The 15,148-nt window shown below is 60.2% G+C and overlaps 1 protein-coding gene across 1 annotated transcript in view; it reads left to right on the top strand.

The window, feature by feature from the left end:
- The first annotated feature begins 717 nt into the window (after positions 1-717).
- Positions 718-15,148, top strand: part of WIZ (WIZ zinc finger) — a 25,613-nt gene continuing 11,182 nt past the window's right edge. Inside the window, 5 exon segments of the mRNA XM_046671984.1 lie at positions 718-861; positions 2,220-2,483; positions 7,325-7,397; positions 9,008-11,151; positions 12,252-12,575. Of these exon segments, the coding sequence (XP_046527940.1) occupies positions 2,279-2,483; positions 7,325-7,397; positions 9,008-11,151; positions 12,252-12,575 (2,746 nt within the window). The 5' untranslated portion in view covers positions 718-861; positions 2,220-2,278.

Raw genomic sequence — 15,148 nt, 5'->3', positions numbered from 1 at the left:
GGGTGGATGGATAGGTGGTTAGTTGATTGGGTAGATAGATGAGTGGTCGATTGAGTGAGTGTGTGGATGAATGGGTGGGGAGATGCATGGGTGGTTGGATGTGTAGATGGGCGGTAGATGTAAGAGAGCAGCCGGCTTATCCTGAGTGCATGATGGGGTACTCCTAGAGGCTGCGATCCTGGGGGTTGGGGGGAGAAGGAGGGCTTAGTATTGGGGACCTAGGGCAGCCCTAGAGGCATGGAGGTGCTGAAGTCCAGTGTGGATAATGCGAAAGGAGGGAGTACACTTGTGGTTGGAAGGTAGCTGATTGGGAGCAAGGGACTGAAGATTGGCTGGGTGGAGTCTTTAATGACCTATGAATGGTCCATGGGGGAACTTCTCTGCCCCGTCCCCACTCTTCTGGTGCTATTAGTCGGCCTAGCATTGGAAGAACAGTGGGGTGATGAGGAGCCATTGGGGGCAGGAGGACAAGAGTGTTGTCATGGAAACAGAGTCTCTCCCTGGACTCTCAGGCCGCGCGGGCCCTTTAAGGGTGACCCGCCTGGCCACTCCCAACATGGCGGCGCGCCCGCTGGCCGGCCTCCCCGGGAGGGCTGTAGGGGGGGAGGGGGTGCCCCAGACCTCCCCATCATGGCGGCGCGGCGGGGCTGTCGCGCTGAGGTCACGGCGGCGCGCCGGGGGGGCGGGGCGGCGGGGGGGAGCGATTTAAAGGGACAATGTCCCCCAAGCGGTGGAGGCGGCGGCGGCTGCGGAGGCCGCGGCACCGGCACCGGGAGCGGCAGCGGCGGTAGCGGCAGCGACGGCCGCACCGAGGAGGGGAGCTCCGAGCCCCGGTGCCCGACCGGCGACGCCGCCTCCCCGGTGAGGCCCGGCCCGGCCTGGGGAGCCCGCGGGCGGGGCGGAGCCGGCGCGGGGAGGGGGAGGCCGGGGCCGGGCCGGGCCAGGCGGGACCCCCCAGAGCGGGGGGCGGGGGCGGGGCTTGTAGGGGCGGGGCCTGGTCGGGGGCGGGGCCGCGCAGGTGGGGGGAGGAGCGGGGGTCTTGGGGAAGGTGTCCCCCGTACCACGGCGCGTCCCGCGGGGTCTCCCGCCCCGAGGTGCACGGGCGGAGGGCGCATCTGCTGGACCCTGGCCCCCCGAAGGGTGCGCTGGCGCGGCGCCGCCACCACCCCTGCGACCCCCGGGGGGCGTCCAGGGGGGAGCCCCGCTCCCCACGCTGCCAAAGTGCTCCGAAGTTGCGGTCCTGCCCGGTCCTGGCGGGCAGTGCCCACCGGGTGGGCGCCTGCAGGTGCTTCCTCCGGGCCTGGGCAGGGACCCCTGCCACGACTGCCAGTACGGGGACGGGCCCCCTGGGAGCCCCCAGGCCCCTGAGGGCAGCGCCTGCAGCCAGGCCTGGAGCCCCGGCCCCGCCCCGATTGCCTGGGCCTGGCCTCCCCACTGTCTCCCTGGGGAGGGCGCCTCATTCCTGCCCTTCACTTTCTGCCGTTACCTTGAAGGTATTTATAGGTGGAGAGGACAGCCCCCACCCCCACGGCCTCCCCAAGGTCCTGATTTCTGGACCAGGAGCCCCATCTGCCCCCTTTGCCCACAGACTAGAGAGATCTTAGGAGGGTGGGATGGAGGGTCCCAGGTTGGGTATGCATGAGGGGTATGCTGGGGTCACTTGAGGCTACGTGTGAGGTGAAGGGGTTCATGCTGGAGAACCCTAAGAACACTTGATGGGGAGGGTTGGAGTATGAGATAAGTGCAGGGGTAATGATGGGGGGACTTGAGACGGTGTATAGGACAGAGTGCAGAAGTGGCTGGGGTTCTTGCTGAGGCATGGGCATGGAGTATGCATTTGCGTGGAAGTGCCAGCACAACTGGGGAAAGTGCAGCAGTGTGTGAAGGAAGGGAGGCATCTGGGAGAGGTGACAGGATTAATGCTTGAATAAAACAAGGTGGCTGAGTATGCATGTATAAAAATGGGGTAAACTGAGGCAGTGCAGGATCTGTGTGAAGAGAAGAGTTATCAGTGGGGAGACTGAGGTACACTGAGGACAGGGGCCATCCAGGATACAGTGTGTGTGGATAGGACCACAACACCATTTACTTATCTTACCTGGGCTGGGAGGTAAACTGAGGCACTGGGCTGCCAGGATGAGGACTGGGGCTCAAGGAAAGAGAAACTGAGGCAGAGTCCCTTTCCTACCTCTCCTAAGTACCTGTCTCTCTGCCCCCAGACCTACGATGCCTCGCTGAGCCAGCCCAGAATCTGAGTGGAGCCAAGCAGACAGCATCCATGGATGGACCCCTGGCAGGTGGCCTGGCCACCCCAGATCGTCCTCGTGGCCCTGAGAGACTGCCTGGCCCAGCACCAAGGGATGACATCAAAGGTGGGGCCGAGGCTGCTGAGGGGGAAGGTGGCATCTTCCAGTCCACCCATTACCTGCCTGTCGCCAAGGAGGGCCCCCGAGACATTCTGGATGGCAGAGGTGGCATTACTGGTAAGAGGGTGGGCGCTGTGGCAGCACCCGGCCTGGTCACCAAGGCACAGAGGAGACTGGGTCACCTAGCCCAGCAGGGTCCGAGTTGGGATTCTGATTCTGCTTGGGTTCAGAGGCCTGTCTTGGCACTCTGCTTAGTTTCCCATTTTACTGTTGTGAAAACAGAGGCCCTGGGAGGCCTTGATCAAGGCCCCCCAGTGGGTGGTGAGGAGCTGAGGCTTGAGTTCAGTCCCACCTGGCTCCTTCCTCTGGGCACACTAATGCAGTCCAGGTCCCAGCTTAGCCCCCTGAGCTCCCCACCCGGAGCCCACAAGTTCTCCAGGTGCATCTCCTTCCCGCCAGCGTATCCCAGCTCCCTCTTGCTGCACTGTCTTGCTGGGTCCTGCCCCTGAGCCACGGGGAAAACAGCTTGTGCCCTCTAGTGGCTAGGGAGAGACTGAGTAGTCAAGGATGCTAGCCACCCCTTTGTGCCTCGGTTTACCCATCAAAAGTGGATCTCACACTGTCCCTATCTTAAGATTTGTTATTCATTTATTAAATACTCAGCACCTACTATGTGCCAGGCTCTGTTCTAGGCGCTGGGGATACAGCCATAAACAAAAGAGGCAAAAGTCCCTGCCCTCAGGGTCCTGACCTTCTAGTAGGGCATAACAAGCAACTATACAAATAACAGAAGGGCAGGTAGTGACGGATGCTGTGAAGGTATGAAACAGAGTGCCAGGAGAGTGCCTGGCAGACCTGGGAAAGCCTCCTTGAGGGGGTGGAATTTGAGAGGAGCATGGAATGAATGGTGGGAAGGGCAAGCCAGGTGAAAGGAAGAGCAGGGGCAAAGACCCTGTGGTAAGGATGAGCCTGGCATGTTCAAGGACTAGGCAGGAGTCTCGTCGGGCTGGAGAGTGGTGGGGTAGTGCAGGCTGATGCACCAGACATCTCCCATCATCTCCCTGGCCTGCCCTACAGGGCTTGGTTTCCAGGAACCTCCAAGCACTTCGTCAGGGCTTCCTACATGCCATTCTCAAAAGAACTTTGTAGGGTAGCCTCAATTATGATTATCCGTGTTAGAGATGGGGAAACTGAAACCCTGAGGGATTAAGTAAGTTGTCCAAGGTCATGCCCAGGCAGTCACCTGCCTTGATAATCCTTGTCCTTAACCACCACCCTGTGTCAAGGCATCCTTGACCTGCCCCAGTTGTCCCTTAGCACCACTCATGATGCTCGGATATTTACAGAGCTCTTTCTTGGGGCCAGGCACCAGGGTACAGCAGTGACCAAACACACATACCATCCCCGCCTTTGTGGAACCTGCCATCTGTGGTGGAGGAGAGAGCCACCAGGTGTTATGACACAGTCGCTGGGGATGCAATGGGGGAAGCACGGGGGGGCCTGGATGAGGAGCAGTGAGTCAGGCAAAGAGGGCAGGGGGTGTCCGGTCAGCTGGTGCCGTGTACACAACTGTGACAAGGTGACTCGTGGCACCTGAAGGTGTCATGCAGGGGGGTGGCAAAGTGAGACCCCTGAGGGCAAGTATAATCCCCTCCTACAAACCGTTAGTAACAGAAGCCCAGAGACGTGGCTGGCCTGGGACCTTGACTTTGTGGGAGCCCCAGGGAACAGGCTCTGGGGGTCCAGGTCCTCTCTGGGTCTGGTTCTGAGGAACTGGGGGCTGTTTCTCTCCCTGGCAGAAGCCCCAGGTCTGGAGAGTGAGGGAAGGTAGGCAGGTGGGTGCATCTTCACTCCCCTGGGAGTCAATCAGGGTCCAGAGCACGTGCCTGGGTAGAGGGGGAGGTGGCTGCCTCAGGGGGCTGGGCCCACCCTTAATGGTATTCTTGAGCAAATGGGGGCCTGGAGCGGGCGGGGTGGCCTGACTTGGAGTGGGGTCGTGGCCTGGAGGTTGGAGGAGGGCCTGGGCTTTGAACACAGCGTCTCCCCGCTGCCCATTTGCCCTGCTCGACCCCCCTTCCCTGGCACAGGCACCTGCCCTAGGAGTCTTGTGATGCCTATAAATAGGAACAGCCTCTGGGGCTGCTGTTCCACCCCGAAGCCTGGGCCCTCCTTCATCCTTGCCCAGCCCTTGGAGCCCCCCAAGGGCACCCCTGGCGTGGCCCCCTCGAGACATCTCCGCCAGGACACGGATGCACCCACTGCCTTCTCTGTCCTCCTTCGTGGCTGTTGGCCTGGAGCCTCCACGCCTCCCGGCAGCCCCCCGCACCATGTTTGGTCTCCCCTGGTTGGCTTCCTGGGTGCAGCCGAGGCTTTTGGGGATGAGAGGGTCCACGGATTGGTGAAGAGTACAGTACATGCCTGGCATTGGGACCCAGGGGCCAAACAACACATCATTTCTGCCCTCGTGGGGCCCCAGGCTGGGGAGGAAATCAGAGCATGGAGTGAGCCGGCCTGAGACTCCAGGTCCAGCCTCGGATGTCTCCAAGCCAGCTCTGACCTTTCAGGCACTCCCACCTCCTTTCCTTTCCCCCACCACTGCCTTTCTGGACTGAGAATTTACTGTGATCTTGTTGACACCCTTCACTGGCCCTGCAAGACTAGGGTGGTGGCTGTTCCATTATCCAGAGGAGGAACCAGGCTTGGAGTGGGAAAGGCAGGCCCTCAGGTCACTGCTGGGCCCTGAACTCGGATCTTTCTGACTCTGAAGTCTAGATTCTTGGCCACTCTGTCAAGCTGCCTGGCTTGGGGTTCAAGCTGCTCATGGACACCCTTCTCATTTTCCCTCTCTCATTTTCAAACCCTCTCTGGGGCCCCAGATGGCAGGAGTGAATGAGGCCCCTTGGCATGGCCACTGCCAAGGGCTGCATCCTGGGTACCTCGTCTGACCCATAGGGACTTCTGGATCCCCACCAGCTGTGGAGGCCTCTGGATGAGCCCCCCAACCCCCAGGTGTCTTGGACACAGGGCCCTGCTTGGCCTGCTTCCTCCAAAGTTGCTGCCACTAAAAATAGGAGCCTCGCTGGAGCTGCTCAAAGAGGCCAGCGCGGCCCCCTGGCTCGCGGAATTCTTAAACAACAGCAATCGCAGAATCATCGAATCTGGGACGCTCGGAATCTCGGGAGCTTGGGGTCCCAGAATCTCAGAAGCAGGACGCCTGGACCCTCAGACTTGTGCCTCTAGGCTGTGCTTAGGCTTGTTGCTGGTGAACTGGTTGCCCTCTCCTGAGAAGCTCCTGTCTGTGATCCTTGTGTTCTCAAGAGACCCCATTATTAGGGGGTCCCTCTCCCTTGGCTGGTCCAGTCCTTGCTTTCCCAACCCTCGAACCCTGTCCCACACCCCACCCTGACCACCTGCCCTTGCATCCAAGCACACCTCTGGCCTGGATCTGCTCCCTATCAGTCTCCACCAGGGGTTCTTGAATGGGGCCAAGTCTGCCCCCAGGGAATACTTTGGCAATGTCTGGAGACATTTTTGGTTGTCGTGACTGTAGGGCCAGGGGCGGGGGGACTGCTGGCATCCAGTGAGTGGAGGCCAGGGATGCTGTTCAACACCCTGGAGTGCACAGGATGCCCCCCCCCACCACAGAGGGTGACCCGGCCCTGGATTGGAATAGCACCAAGGTTGAGAAACTGCTCCAGACAGTGCAAATTTCTGTACCCCATCACCACCCTCACCTTCCAGAGGCCACTTGACAGCCACAGCCCTCCTCTCAGGCTCAGCAGAAAGACTCTTGGGCAGTGACCACAACTTTCTGACCACCCTCCTACCCTCGCCAGTCCTTTTAATTCTTTGGCTCCTGACAGTCAGCTCTCAATTTCCTGGGCAAATTGGATGGTGGGGGTTGGACAGAGAATGAGCCCTGGCCCTGGCCCTCTTTCTGGACTGTCCTCCAGTTGAAGCTCATCCAGTAATTGCATCTGTCAGGCTCTGGATGGGGCTCAAGTTCCCCCCGTGTGTTAACCTTGGCCCGGGCAATTGGCCTGTGCCCTGATTGGCACGCTTGTCCGAGTCAGGCGGGTGTGGTGGGCAGAGGAGGCGCAGGCCGGGATTCCTGTGGTCGCTCCAGGCACTGGCTCCACAGGCGGATAATGGAGAGTTGGCTCTATCTGTGTGAGGGGTCTCAGCAGGGGATTTGACTGTAGGATGGAGGCCTGGAAGGGGGTCCAGAAGGCAGGGACAGGCTAGAGGGCTCCTCGCTCACCGTCTGACAAGGATTGGTGGAGCACCTGCTATGTGCCAACCTGCTGTGAACGAGGCTTCCAGGGGCTTACGTGCTGGCAGGGGACGCAGGCAAGCAGTCATCCAGAGGAGGGTCTATGCAATTCCAGAGAGTGCTAAGAAAGAAGTGAAACAGGTGATGAGAGAGAAAATCAGGAGCTCACTTTAGTAGATGGCCAGGGAAGGGCTCTCCAGGCAGAGGGAACAGCCAGTGCAAAGACCCCACGGCCAGAAAGAGTTAGGTGGGCTGGAGGCTTCCTGAGGACTGGGGCGGAGGGAGTGAGGGGGCGGAGAGGGAGTTGAGGCTGGAGAGGCCTGCAGAGGCCCCCTGGCAGGGCCTGGTAGGGCAGCTGAGACTCTGGCTTTTAGAGTAGGTATGATGAGAAACTAGGTGAATTTTTACCAGGGTGTGACTTTAAAAAATCACCCTGGCTGCCAGACAGGAGTGAAGAGAAGAGGGTTGAAGGCAGCAAGCCCCCCCCCGGAGAGCTAAGGGGACTCCTCCAAAGAAACCCCTTTCAGGGTTCAGGAGAGCAGAGGCCAAAGGCCTCTCCGGGCAGAGGGATGGGGAGCTGCCGGGCCCTGCTGAGGCGCCCGACAGGGCTCCTGGAGCTGCGGTGCTGTGAAGGGCCCTGGCTAGGGTGACCCCAGCCCCTCAGGGTCTCCCCTCTCTGTTGCAGACGGGCAGCCCCATCCCGGCCTCAGCGAAGCCCTCCCCCGTGCCACCTCCGCCACCCATCGGATCAGCAGCTGGTGAGTGCCACGCTGGCCCTGACCTCAGGGAGGGCAGGGGGGCAAGCAGGATGTGCCCCGGCCCCAGAAGAGCCCCGGGAGTGAGGAGGGGACAGGAGGGAATCAGGAGGCCAGGCAGGAAGAGGTGGCCCCTGGCAGGCAAGCCCCTGGGTGTGTAGGGGGTCAAGGGGTGGACTGGGATGAACACAGACAGTCAACTCTCATTATCCCTGCTGGGAGCTGGGCCAGAGGGGCAGGAGCCTGGAGGTTGGACCCTTGGAGTCCCGTCTCTGGCAGGCAACCCTTAGAACGATGCTAGGCCTCTCTGAGTCTCAGTTTCCTCATCCGTAAAATGGAGTGCCTGAGATGCATCTCATGAACTTGCCTTAAGGACCCAAGGGACGTTGAGTAGGAGCAGGAATCCACAGCAATGCTGACAGCAGCCACCCTCCATTAAAAGGCTTGGGGGGTGCTAATACATAATAATTGTCAAATCAGGATTGACAATAGCTTTCCATCGCGGAGCGTGTGCTGCGTGCTAGGCTCCCAGCACAGGTTTGCCTCACTGCATCTTTGCCCCATCCCACGGGGCATGGTCCTGTTAGGGCCGCATGTCACTGATGGGGCTTAGAGAGGTGATTTGTGATTTCTGCTCAGCCTCTCCAGGGAACCGTGTCCGCCTCTGTTCCGTAAGCATGATCGACAGCCCCTGGTGGAGGCAGATGAAGGGAGATGGATCAGGAACAGTCGTAATAAGAACCCACACTGGTCATGGGCTTACGGGGAGCCAGACATCAGGCCAAGCAAAGTGCTTCCCCAGCCCTGGGTTGTGTCATCCTCACCCTGCATTGCACAAGGTCAAGGGCCCCGTTTGAAAGTCTATGGTTGTGATCATTTAAATAAGCACCTGCTGTGGGTTAAGTTTTCTTTGATTACGGGTGTGAGAAAGCTCCTTACACATTGCATAAGGATGCAAAGGCGCCTGCTTCTTGGGATTTGTCCCCATTTTTAGGACTGGAAAACTGAGGCTCAGTGAGTTTGCCTTGCCTCCTCCTCTCCCAAAGGAGGTCAGGGGCCCAGGGGCCCGGGGCTGAGCAGGGACTTAACCTCTCCTGACTCTGCCCTTCCAAGAGCAGAGATGCAGAGAAATGGTGCATTCCTTTGAGTTGTTTATCCAGCAGAGTTTCACCAAATTTGCTGGAAAGTTGAAACTCAGCTAACTAAATCACCCCAGTTTGGGGAGGACCAAGACAGATGCAGCCTGGAGCACAGGGCAGAGCCTTGGGCCCTCCTGGGGGACAGATGAGAGTTGACTGTGCCACCAGACTTGGGGACACACCTTGTGACCCCAGGTGTGGTCTCTGCACAATCCCCCATCATGCATTGGGGCTGGGCTGTGTGGTCAGGTGCATCCTGGGAGGCGAGCCTGGCTTTTGGCCCAAGGGCTCTGGAAGGGTCCACATGTGATACACCCACCTGCCACCCTCACCCCAACACTCCCAGCCCCTCTGACGCCACCCTCAGGCTGGGTCTGTGGGGCCTGTCTCAGACTGCCTGCAAGACCCCCTCCCTCACCCAAGGAAGGGAAACAGGCCTGTGGCTAACCTGTCACCATTGGCACTTCCTTGCAGCTGCTGGGATGGAGGCAGCCTGGACTTCCGGCCGGGCTCCCCACCTCCCCATCTCCTGGGCCACTTCCCTGGTCCCCCTGATGGTCGGGGGCCCTGGGAGTACCCCCTGGTCCAGGAACCTGGGGAGAGCATCCCATCTGAACAGAGGTTTGAGGACTCAGTCATTGTGAGAACTGTGAAGCCCCACGCTGAGCTCGAGGGCTCTAGAAGGTTCTTGCACCACCAGAGTGAAGCAAAGTTCCTGGAGAAGGCCCCCCGGAGCCGCCCCAGGTTCAACTGGCTCCGAGACACAGATGAGCAGACCCCATCCCAGGATGCAGGGCTGCGCCTGGACCTGCCATCCCAGCCACCACCCCTCGCCTCCTTCAGGACGGTGCTTGTGCCAGTGGAAGAGAACACTAAGACGCTGGATGTGGCGGTGGTGGGCACCAGAGAGCACCTGGTGGGCCTGGAGGAGCTGGCTCAGCCATCTGATTGGGGCCTGCCCAGGTCGGCCTCTGAGGTAGCCACACAGACCTGGACAGTGAACTCTGAGGCATCTGTGGAGCGGCTGCAGCCACTGCTGCCCCGGATCCGGACAGGGCCCTTCCTGTGTGAGCTGCTGGAGGAGGTGGCCGAGGGGATGGCCAGCCCGGTCGAGGACGAGGATGAGGACGAGGAGCCGGCCGTGTTCCCCTGCATTGAGTGCAGTATCTACTTCAAGCAGAAGGAGCACCTTCTGGAGCACATGAGCCAGCACCGCCGCGCCCCAGGCCAGGAGCCCCCCGCCCACCCGGCTCCGCTGGCCTGCGGTGAGTGTGGCTGGGCCTTCGCCGACCCGGGCGCCCTCGAGCAGCACCGGCAGCTGCACCAAGCCTCCAGGGAGAAGATCCTCGAGGAGATCCAGAAGCTGAAGCGTGTGCCAGGCGACGAGGGCCGGGAGGCACGGTTGCAGTGCCCCAAGTGCATCTTTGGCACCAATTCCTCCAAGGCCTTTGTGCAACACACCAAGCTGCATGTGCGCGAGCCGTCAGGCCAGGCTGCCAAGGAGCCCTTCGGGGGCAACAGCGGGGCCGGCAGCCTGGGCCCTGATGCCACTGCCCTCGCCTATCACCCCTATGGAGACTCCTCGGGCCTCAGTGCCTGCCTTTTCTGTGGCTTCCCTGCGCCCAGTGAGAGCCTGCTTAGGGAGCACATGAGGCTCATGCACGCTCGTCCCCACTGGGAGGAGGATGGCGAGGCTTTTGAGGAGGACGCCGCCAGCCAGCCAGGCACCAGCCAAGACATGTATGCCCGCTTCCCTGATGCCGCTGAGGACTACTTTGGCAAAGCTGAACCGCTCTTGGCCCCTACGTGGCAGGAGAACCCTGCTGGATACGACCCCAGCCTGGCCTTTGGCCCAGACTGCCAGCAGCTGGGCATGAGGGATTTCCCACTGTCAAAGCCAGTCCCGCACAGCTCCAGCCAGAGGCCCCTGGCGAGGCCAGCCTTTCCCTCACCGCTAGCATCGGCCCCCTACTCCTTACAGCCCGGGAGAAACAAGAGCGCCTTCCACCCACAGGGGCTCCCAGCCCAGCTTGGGGACCGGAGGCACCCTTGGAGTGAAGAGGAGGAGGAGGGCATACCAGTGGCCTCAGAAATGGACTTTTCCCCTGAAAATGGGGTCTTTTCTCCCCCAGCCACTCCCAACCTCATCCCACAGCTGGCCCTGGAGCTGAAGCAGACTTTCCGAGAAGCCCTGCGGGCCGCCGAAGCCTCACAGGCACAGCAGCAGCAGCTCCACGGGATGGTCCCCGTCGTGCTGGTGGTGAAGCTTGGGCCGCAGGTCATGGCTGCAGCGGCCAGGGCACCCCCAAGGCTGCAGCCCGAGGAGCTGGGGCTGGGGGGCACCCACCCCCTGGACTTCCTGCTCCTGGACTCACCGCTGGGCGGCCCGCTGGGGCTGAACACGCTCCTGGATGGGGACCCGGCCGTGGCACTGCCGCCCGAGGAGCGGAAGTGCCCCTACTGTCCTGACCGCTTCCACAACGGCATCGGGCTGGCCAACCACGTCCGTGGCCACCTGAACCGCGTGGGCGTCAGCTACAATGTGCGGCATTTCATCTCCGCTGAGGAGGTGAAGGCCATCGAGCGCAGGTTCTCTTTCCAGAAAAAGAAGAAAAAAGGTATGGCGGCTTGGCTCCAGCACCCACTCCCTGTGAGGCCAGGAGACGAACGGCTGGGCGGCTGAGTTCTGAACCAACCAGCCCTCCATCTAAATCCTCCCTGGTGCAGAGTAGGGTGAAGTCGGGGGCTCCCCGCCGGGAAGACCTGGGAGCCACAGCAAAGGACACCATGTCGGTGGGGGTGGGGACGCCCCAATGCCCCAGCCCTTCCAGCGGCTGGAGGAAGGAGTCAGCGCCAGGGAGGGAATTTCATTTAGTCCTTATTTGTACAAATACCTATTGAGTGAGGTCCCCTCTGTTCTGGGCACTTGGGGACACAGCAGTCAAGGAAACAGCAGTCCCTGTGCTCCTGGAGTCCACGGCCCGTCACAGGAGTGGTGGGACCCTGGCCAGCGTCAGAAGCCCCCAGGGCTGCCTGTGAGGTGTGCAGATTCCCAGGCCCCCAGGTTCGGACTCTGGAGGTCTGACTCCAATGCAAGTGCCCTGGGTGGTTCTGACACTGGCAGACGTGGAGCCTATCTGGGGAGGTCCTCTATGGTGTTTGAGAGTGTGTGTGTGCGTGCGCATGCCTGCATGTGCACGCTGGGAGAGCAGGGCAGGGGGCGGACAGCCATGAAAGCAGGCAGTTACGATGCTGAGTGACCAGGCCTGTGATGGGGAGGCTCAGGGAACCAGGGAATTGGGGAAGCCGAGAGGAGTCCCTGACTCCACTGGGGGTCCTGTCCTTTTGTCCATTTCTTCATTCAACAACGATTTAATTCACAGCACTGGGGTGATGGTGAGCAAAAACAGACATGAGCTCTAGACATGAGAAGGGTATTAATCAAACATGCCCAAATGCTTGCACATCCACAACTGGAGAAGTGTTTCTGAGGCTGCGAGCTCTGGGAGGTCAGGCAGAGAAAATTTCTTGGAGCAGGAGGACGTGTGATCTGACACCGCCGACAGGAGCATGAAGGGCAGAGGGGAAGGGAGGCATCCAGGCTGAGGAACAGCACTGGCTGTGTGACCCAAGGAGGGTGAGCAGCCCTGGGGGCGGGGAGGGCTGGGGCCAGAGAGTCGCCCCCACAAGGCAGTCCATGTCCTCTCTCCCTCCACAGTGGCTAACTTCGACCCGGGCACCTTCAGCCTGATGCGTTGTGACTTCTGCGGGGCCGGCTTTGACACTCGGGCTGGCCTCTCTAGCCACGCCCGGGCCCACCTGCGTGACTTCGGGATCACCAACTGGGAGCTCACTGTCTCGCCCATCAACATCCTGCAAGAGCTGCTGGCCACCTCAGCATCTGAGCAGCCCCCCAGCCCCCTGGGCCGTGAGCCCGGGGGGCTGCCAGGTGGCTTCCTGACCTCCCGCCGGCCCCGCTTACCTCTCACAGTGCCCTTCCCACCCACATGGGCTGAGGACCCTGGGCCAGCCTACGGAGATGGTAAGAGGAGAGGGGGCAGGCAGAGCTGGAGCCCTGGCACTTCCCAGGGGCCCAGAGGGATGGAGGGGTGGGAGGGTGGCAGCCATTCCACTTCCACTTTCCCAGAAGTGTTTCAAGTCACTTTACAAAGTATTTTGACAACCATCCTCACAACCGCCCTGCCACTTTGGGGTCATTTGTGTTTTACTCTGAGGCCAGGCTAGGGCTGCTTCTGGATCCAGTCCTCTCTGCCCAGCTCAATAGTGACTTTAACATACATGCTCTTACTAGGAGCCAGATACTGTTCTAAGCACTTTACAAACACCAACTCATTTACATCCTCACAACAACCCTACAAGGTGGGTGTTATTATTATCCCCATTTTACAGATGAGGAAACTGAGGCACAGAGAACTTAATTAGTTTGCCCAAGGTCACACAGCCAGAAGTAGTAGAGCTGGGATTTGAAACCACGGGCAGATCAGGCTCTAGAATCCTTGCTCTTAATAACATCTATGTAGAGCAGTGTTGTCCGATGGAGCTTTCTGAGATGATGGAAATATTCTCTAGATATCTGCGCTGTCCTGAAGCATATGTCACCACTGGTCACATATGGCTGTTGAGCACTTGAAATACAAGGCTAGTGCAAGATTAGTGGCAATCCTGTTGGACAGGGCAGATCTAGATTTTCAATGGTGCTTACTTTGTCTGACAGCATCGATAACCCTCCCATAGTCGAGTGCTTGCTGTGTACTAAGGTTTCATCTCATTTACACCTCAAAACAATTCTGTGGGGCTAAGGATGACTGTGTTCCTGCTTTATGGATAAGGAAACTGTGGGTCATCTGCTTTGCCATCGTCACAAAGCAGCAGAGCTAGACTTCTGAACACCATGTTCGGTGGTCTTGCCAGTGGAGGACAGCTTGGGAAATCCAGAAGTAATGTTTTGGTGAAGGAGCCTGTAGCTGGTCACGGCAGAGCCTAGAAAGGTGAAGGACCCAGGCTTGCAAAGCCTGACTTTGTGGGAGCCTTTACTAAACCTCAAGGCAGAAAACTTGGCAGTGAGGGGTAGGCGGGCCCTGGGGAATAGAGAAGGTGCCTGAACAGGAGGCACTGTCCAGGGGCTGCTTGGGGCTGAGGCTTCCTTCCATGTTTCTCCTACCTGGAGCTTCCAGGTTCCTATCTAGATCTGTACTCTAGGCTTGGCTGGACCCATCCGCAAGCCCCCTGACCAGTGAAGGGCACTTGAGGGTCTGCAAAGGGGTGGGTGGAGTTATCAGAGCCCGCTCTCCTCCTTGGACAAGGAGACTGAGGCACAGAGAAAGGATAGTGGTTGGTTAAGGTCACACTTCTGGGAAAGGCAGAGTGGGGATGTGGCCTCAGGCTTCTTGCTTCTGCTGAAGGCTGTCTTCTGGGCATTCAGCTCACACACCTGGCTAAGTTTGTGCTGTCTCAGGGGTGGCTGGGAGGTTGAGCCAGCTCTGTGGATGGCTGGAGGTCACAGGAAGCAGTTTGTAGGCTCCAGCCCTGCCACCTTCTTTCTCTGTCACCTGGGTAGAGGCCTGAATGTCGGGCTCACACCCCTTACTTGGCACCTGGGCCAGGCACCCCAGGGATGGGAGGATGCACCTAGCAGTCCGGTTCAGCTGTTGCTAAGCTGCTTCCACGGGAAGACCAATGCACAAGCCCCCAGTTAGTGCTGGCGGAGCTGGCCAAGCTACTGGGATGTGAGGAGTCGGGCATGGCATTGCCCTGGCCTTGTCCTTGTGAGGTGGAGCTATGATCAGTCTTTCGGTGACACCTGGAGGGCAGGGGGCGGTTCAGGAGTGGTTGACAAGATCCTGGAAGGCTTGCCTTGAGGAAGGATACCCAAGATTAAGGCTAGGTCTGAGCACTGGCCCTGCTCGGCTGTCCTTAGAAGCCTCTCCCACCCCTCCCTAAGTGGGCCGTGGGGGCGGGTGCCAGGTTGGGGGCGGGGCAACAGTCAGATTCTAGCCCCACCCAGCTGTCAAGGAACAGCTGGGGGCAACCGGTTTGGTGTTGGGGAGGAAGCGAGCTGTGCTTGAAATGTGGTGCCGGCCACGTGGGGAGTTCCGTAAGACTGCGGGACAGCGCCGTCGGGGGACACTTGGATACCAGGATGATGCTGGGGGGATCCTCGTGGTTGGGGATCGGATGTCTTCCAGGATTCCCGACCCGGAGGGAGACCCAGAGGGGAAGGGAATGGAGCAGGGTCCCAGGGCAGGTCCTAGTTCCGCCTGTTGGGGCTCCGGGAGCCTGGACAATGTTAGGGCGGGCGGACGCGTGTGGCCGGAGGAGTCCCATCCTAACTTTAGGGATATCCGGGTAGGGGAAAGTGTCCCTCCCCGCCGAGGCCCAGGCCGGGGCGGCAGTTGGCGGCCGCTCGGGCACGGCGTGAACGCCTCTGCGAGCCGGCGCGGGCAGCTCGGTGGCTCCAGCCCCCGCCCGCGGGGCCGAGACCAGCGCGGCGCTCAGCCCTCGGTGCTCGGCCGGCCGCCCTGGGCGCGCCCGAGGGGCGGGGCGGGGCGGCGCGGCGCTCGGCGCTCGGCTGAGCCCGCCTGGCGCGGCTGCCCC

This window comes from Equus quagga, chromosome 9 (genome assembly GCF_021613505.1).
Source record: "Equus quagga isolate Etosha38 chromosome 9, UCLA_HA_Equagga_1.0, whole genome shotgun sequence".
Lineage (NCBI taxonomy): Eukaryota > Metazoa > Chordata > Mammalia > Perissodactyla > Equidae > Equus > Equus quagga.
Note: the sequence above shows the minus strand (reverse complement) of the source record. Positions and strands in the feature narration are given on the sequence as shown.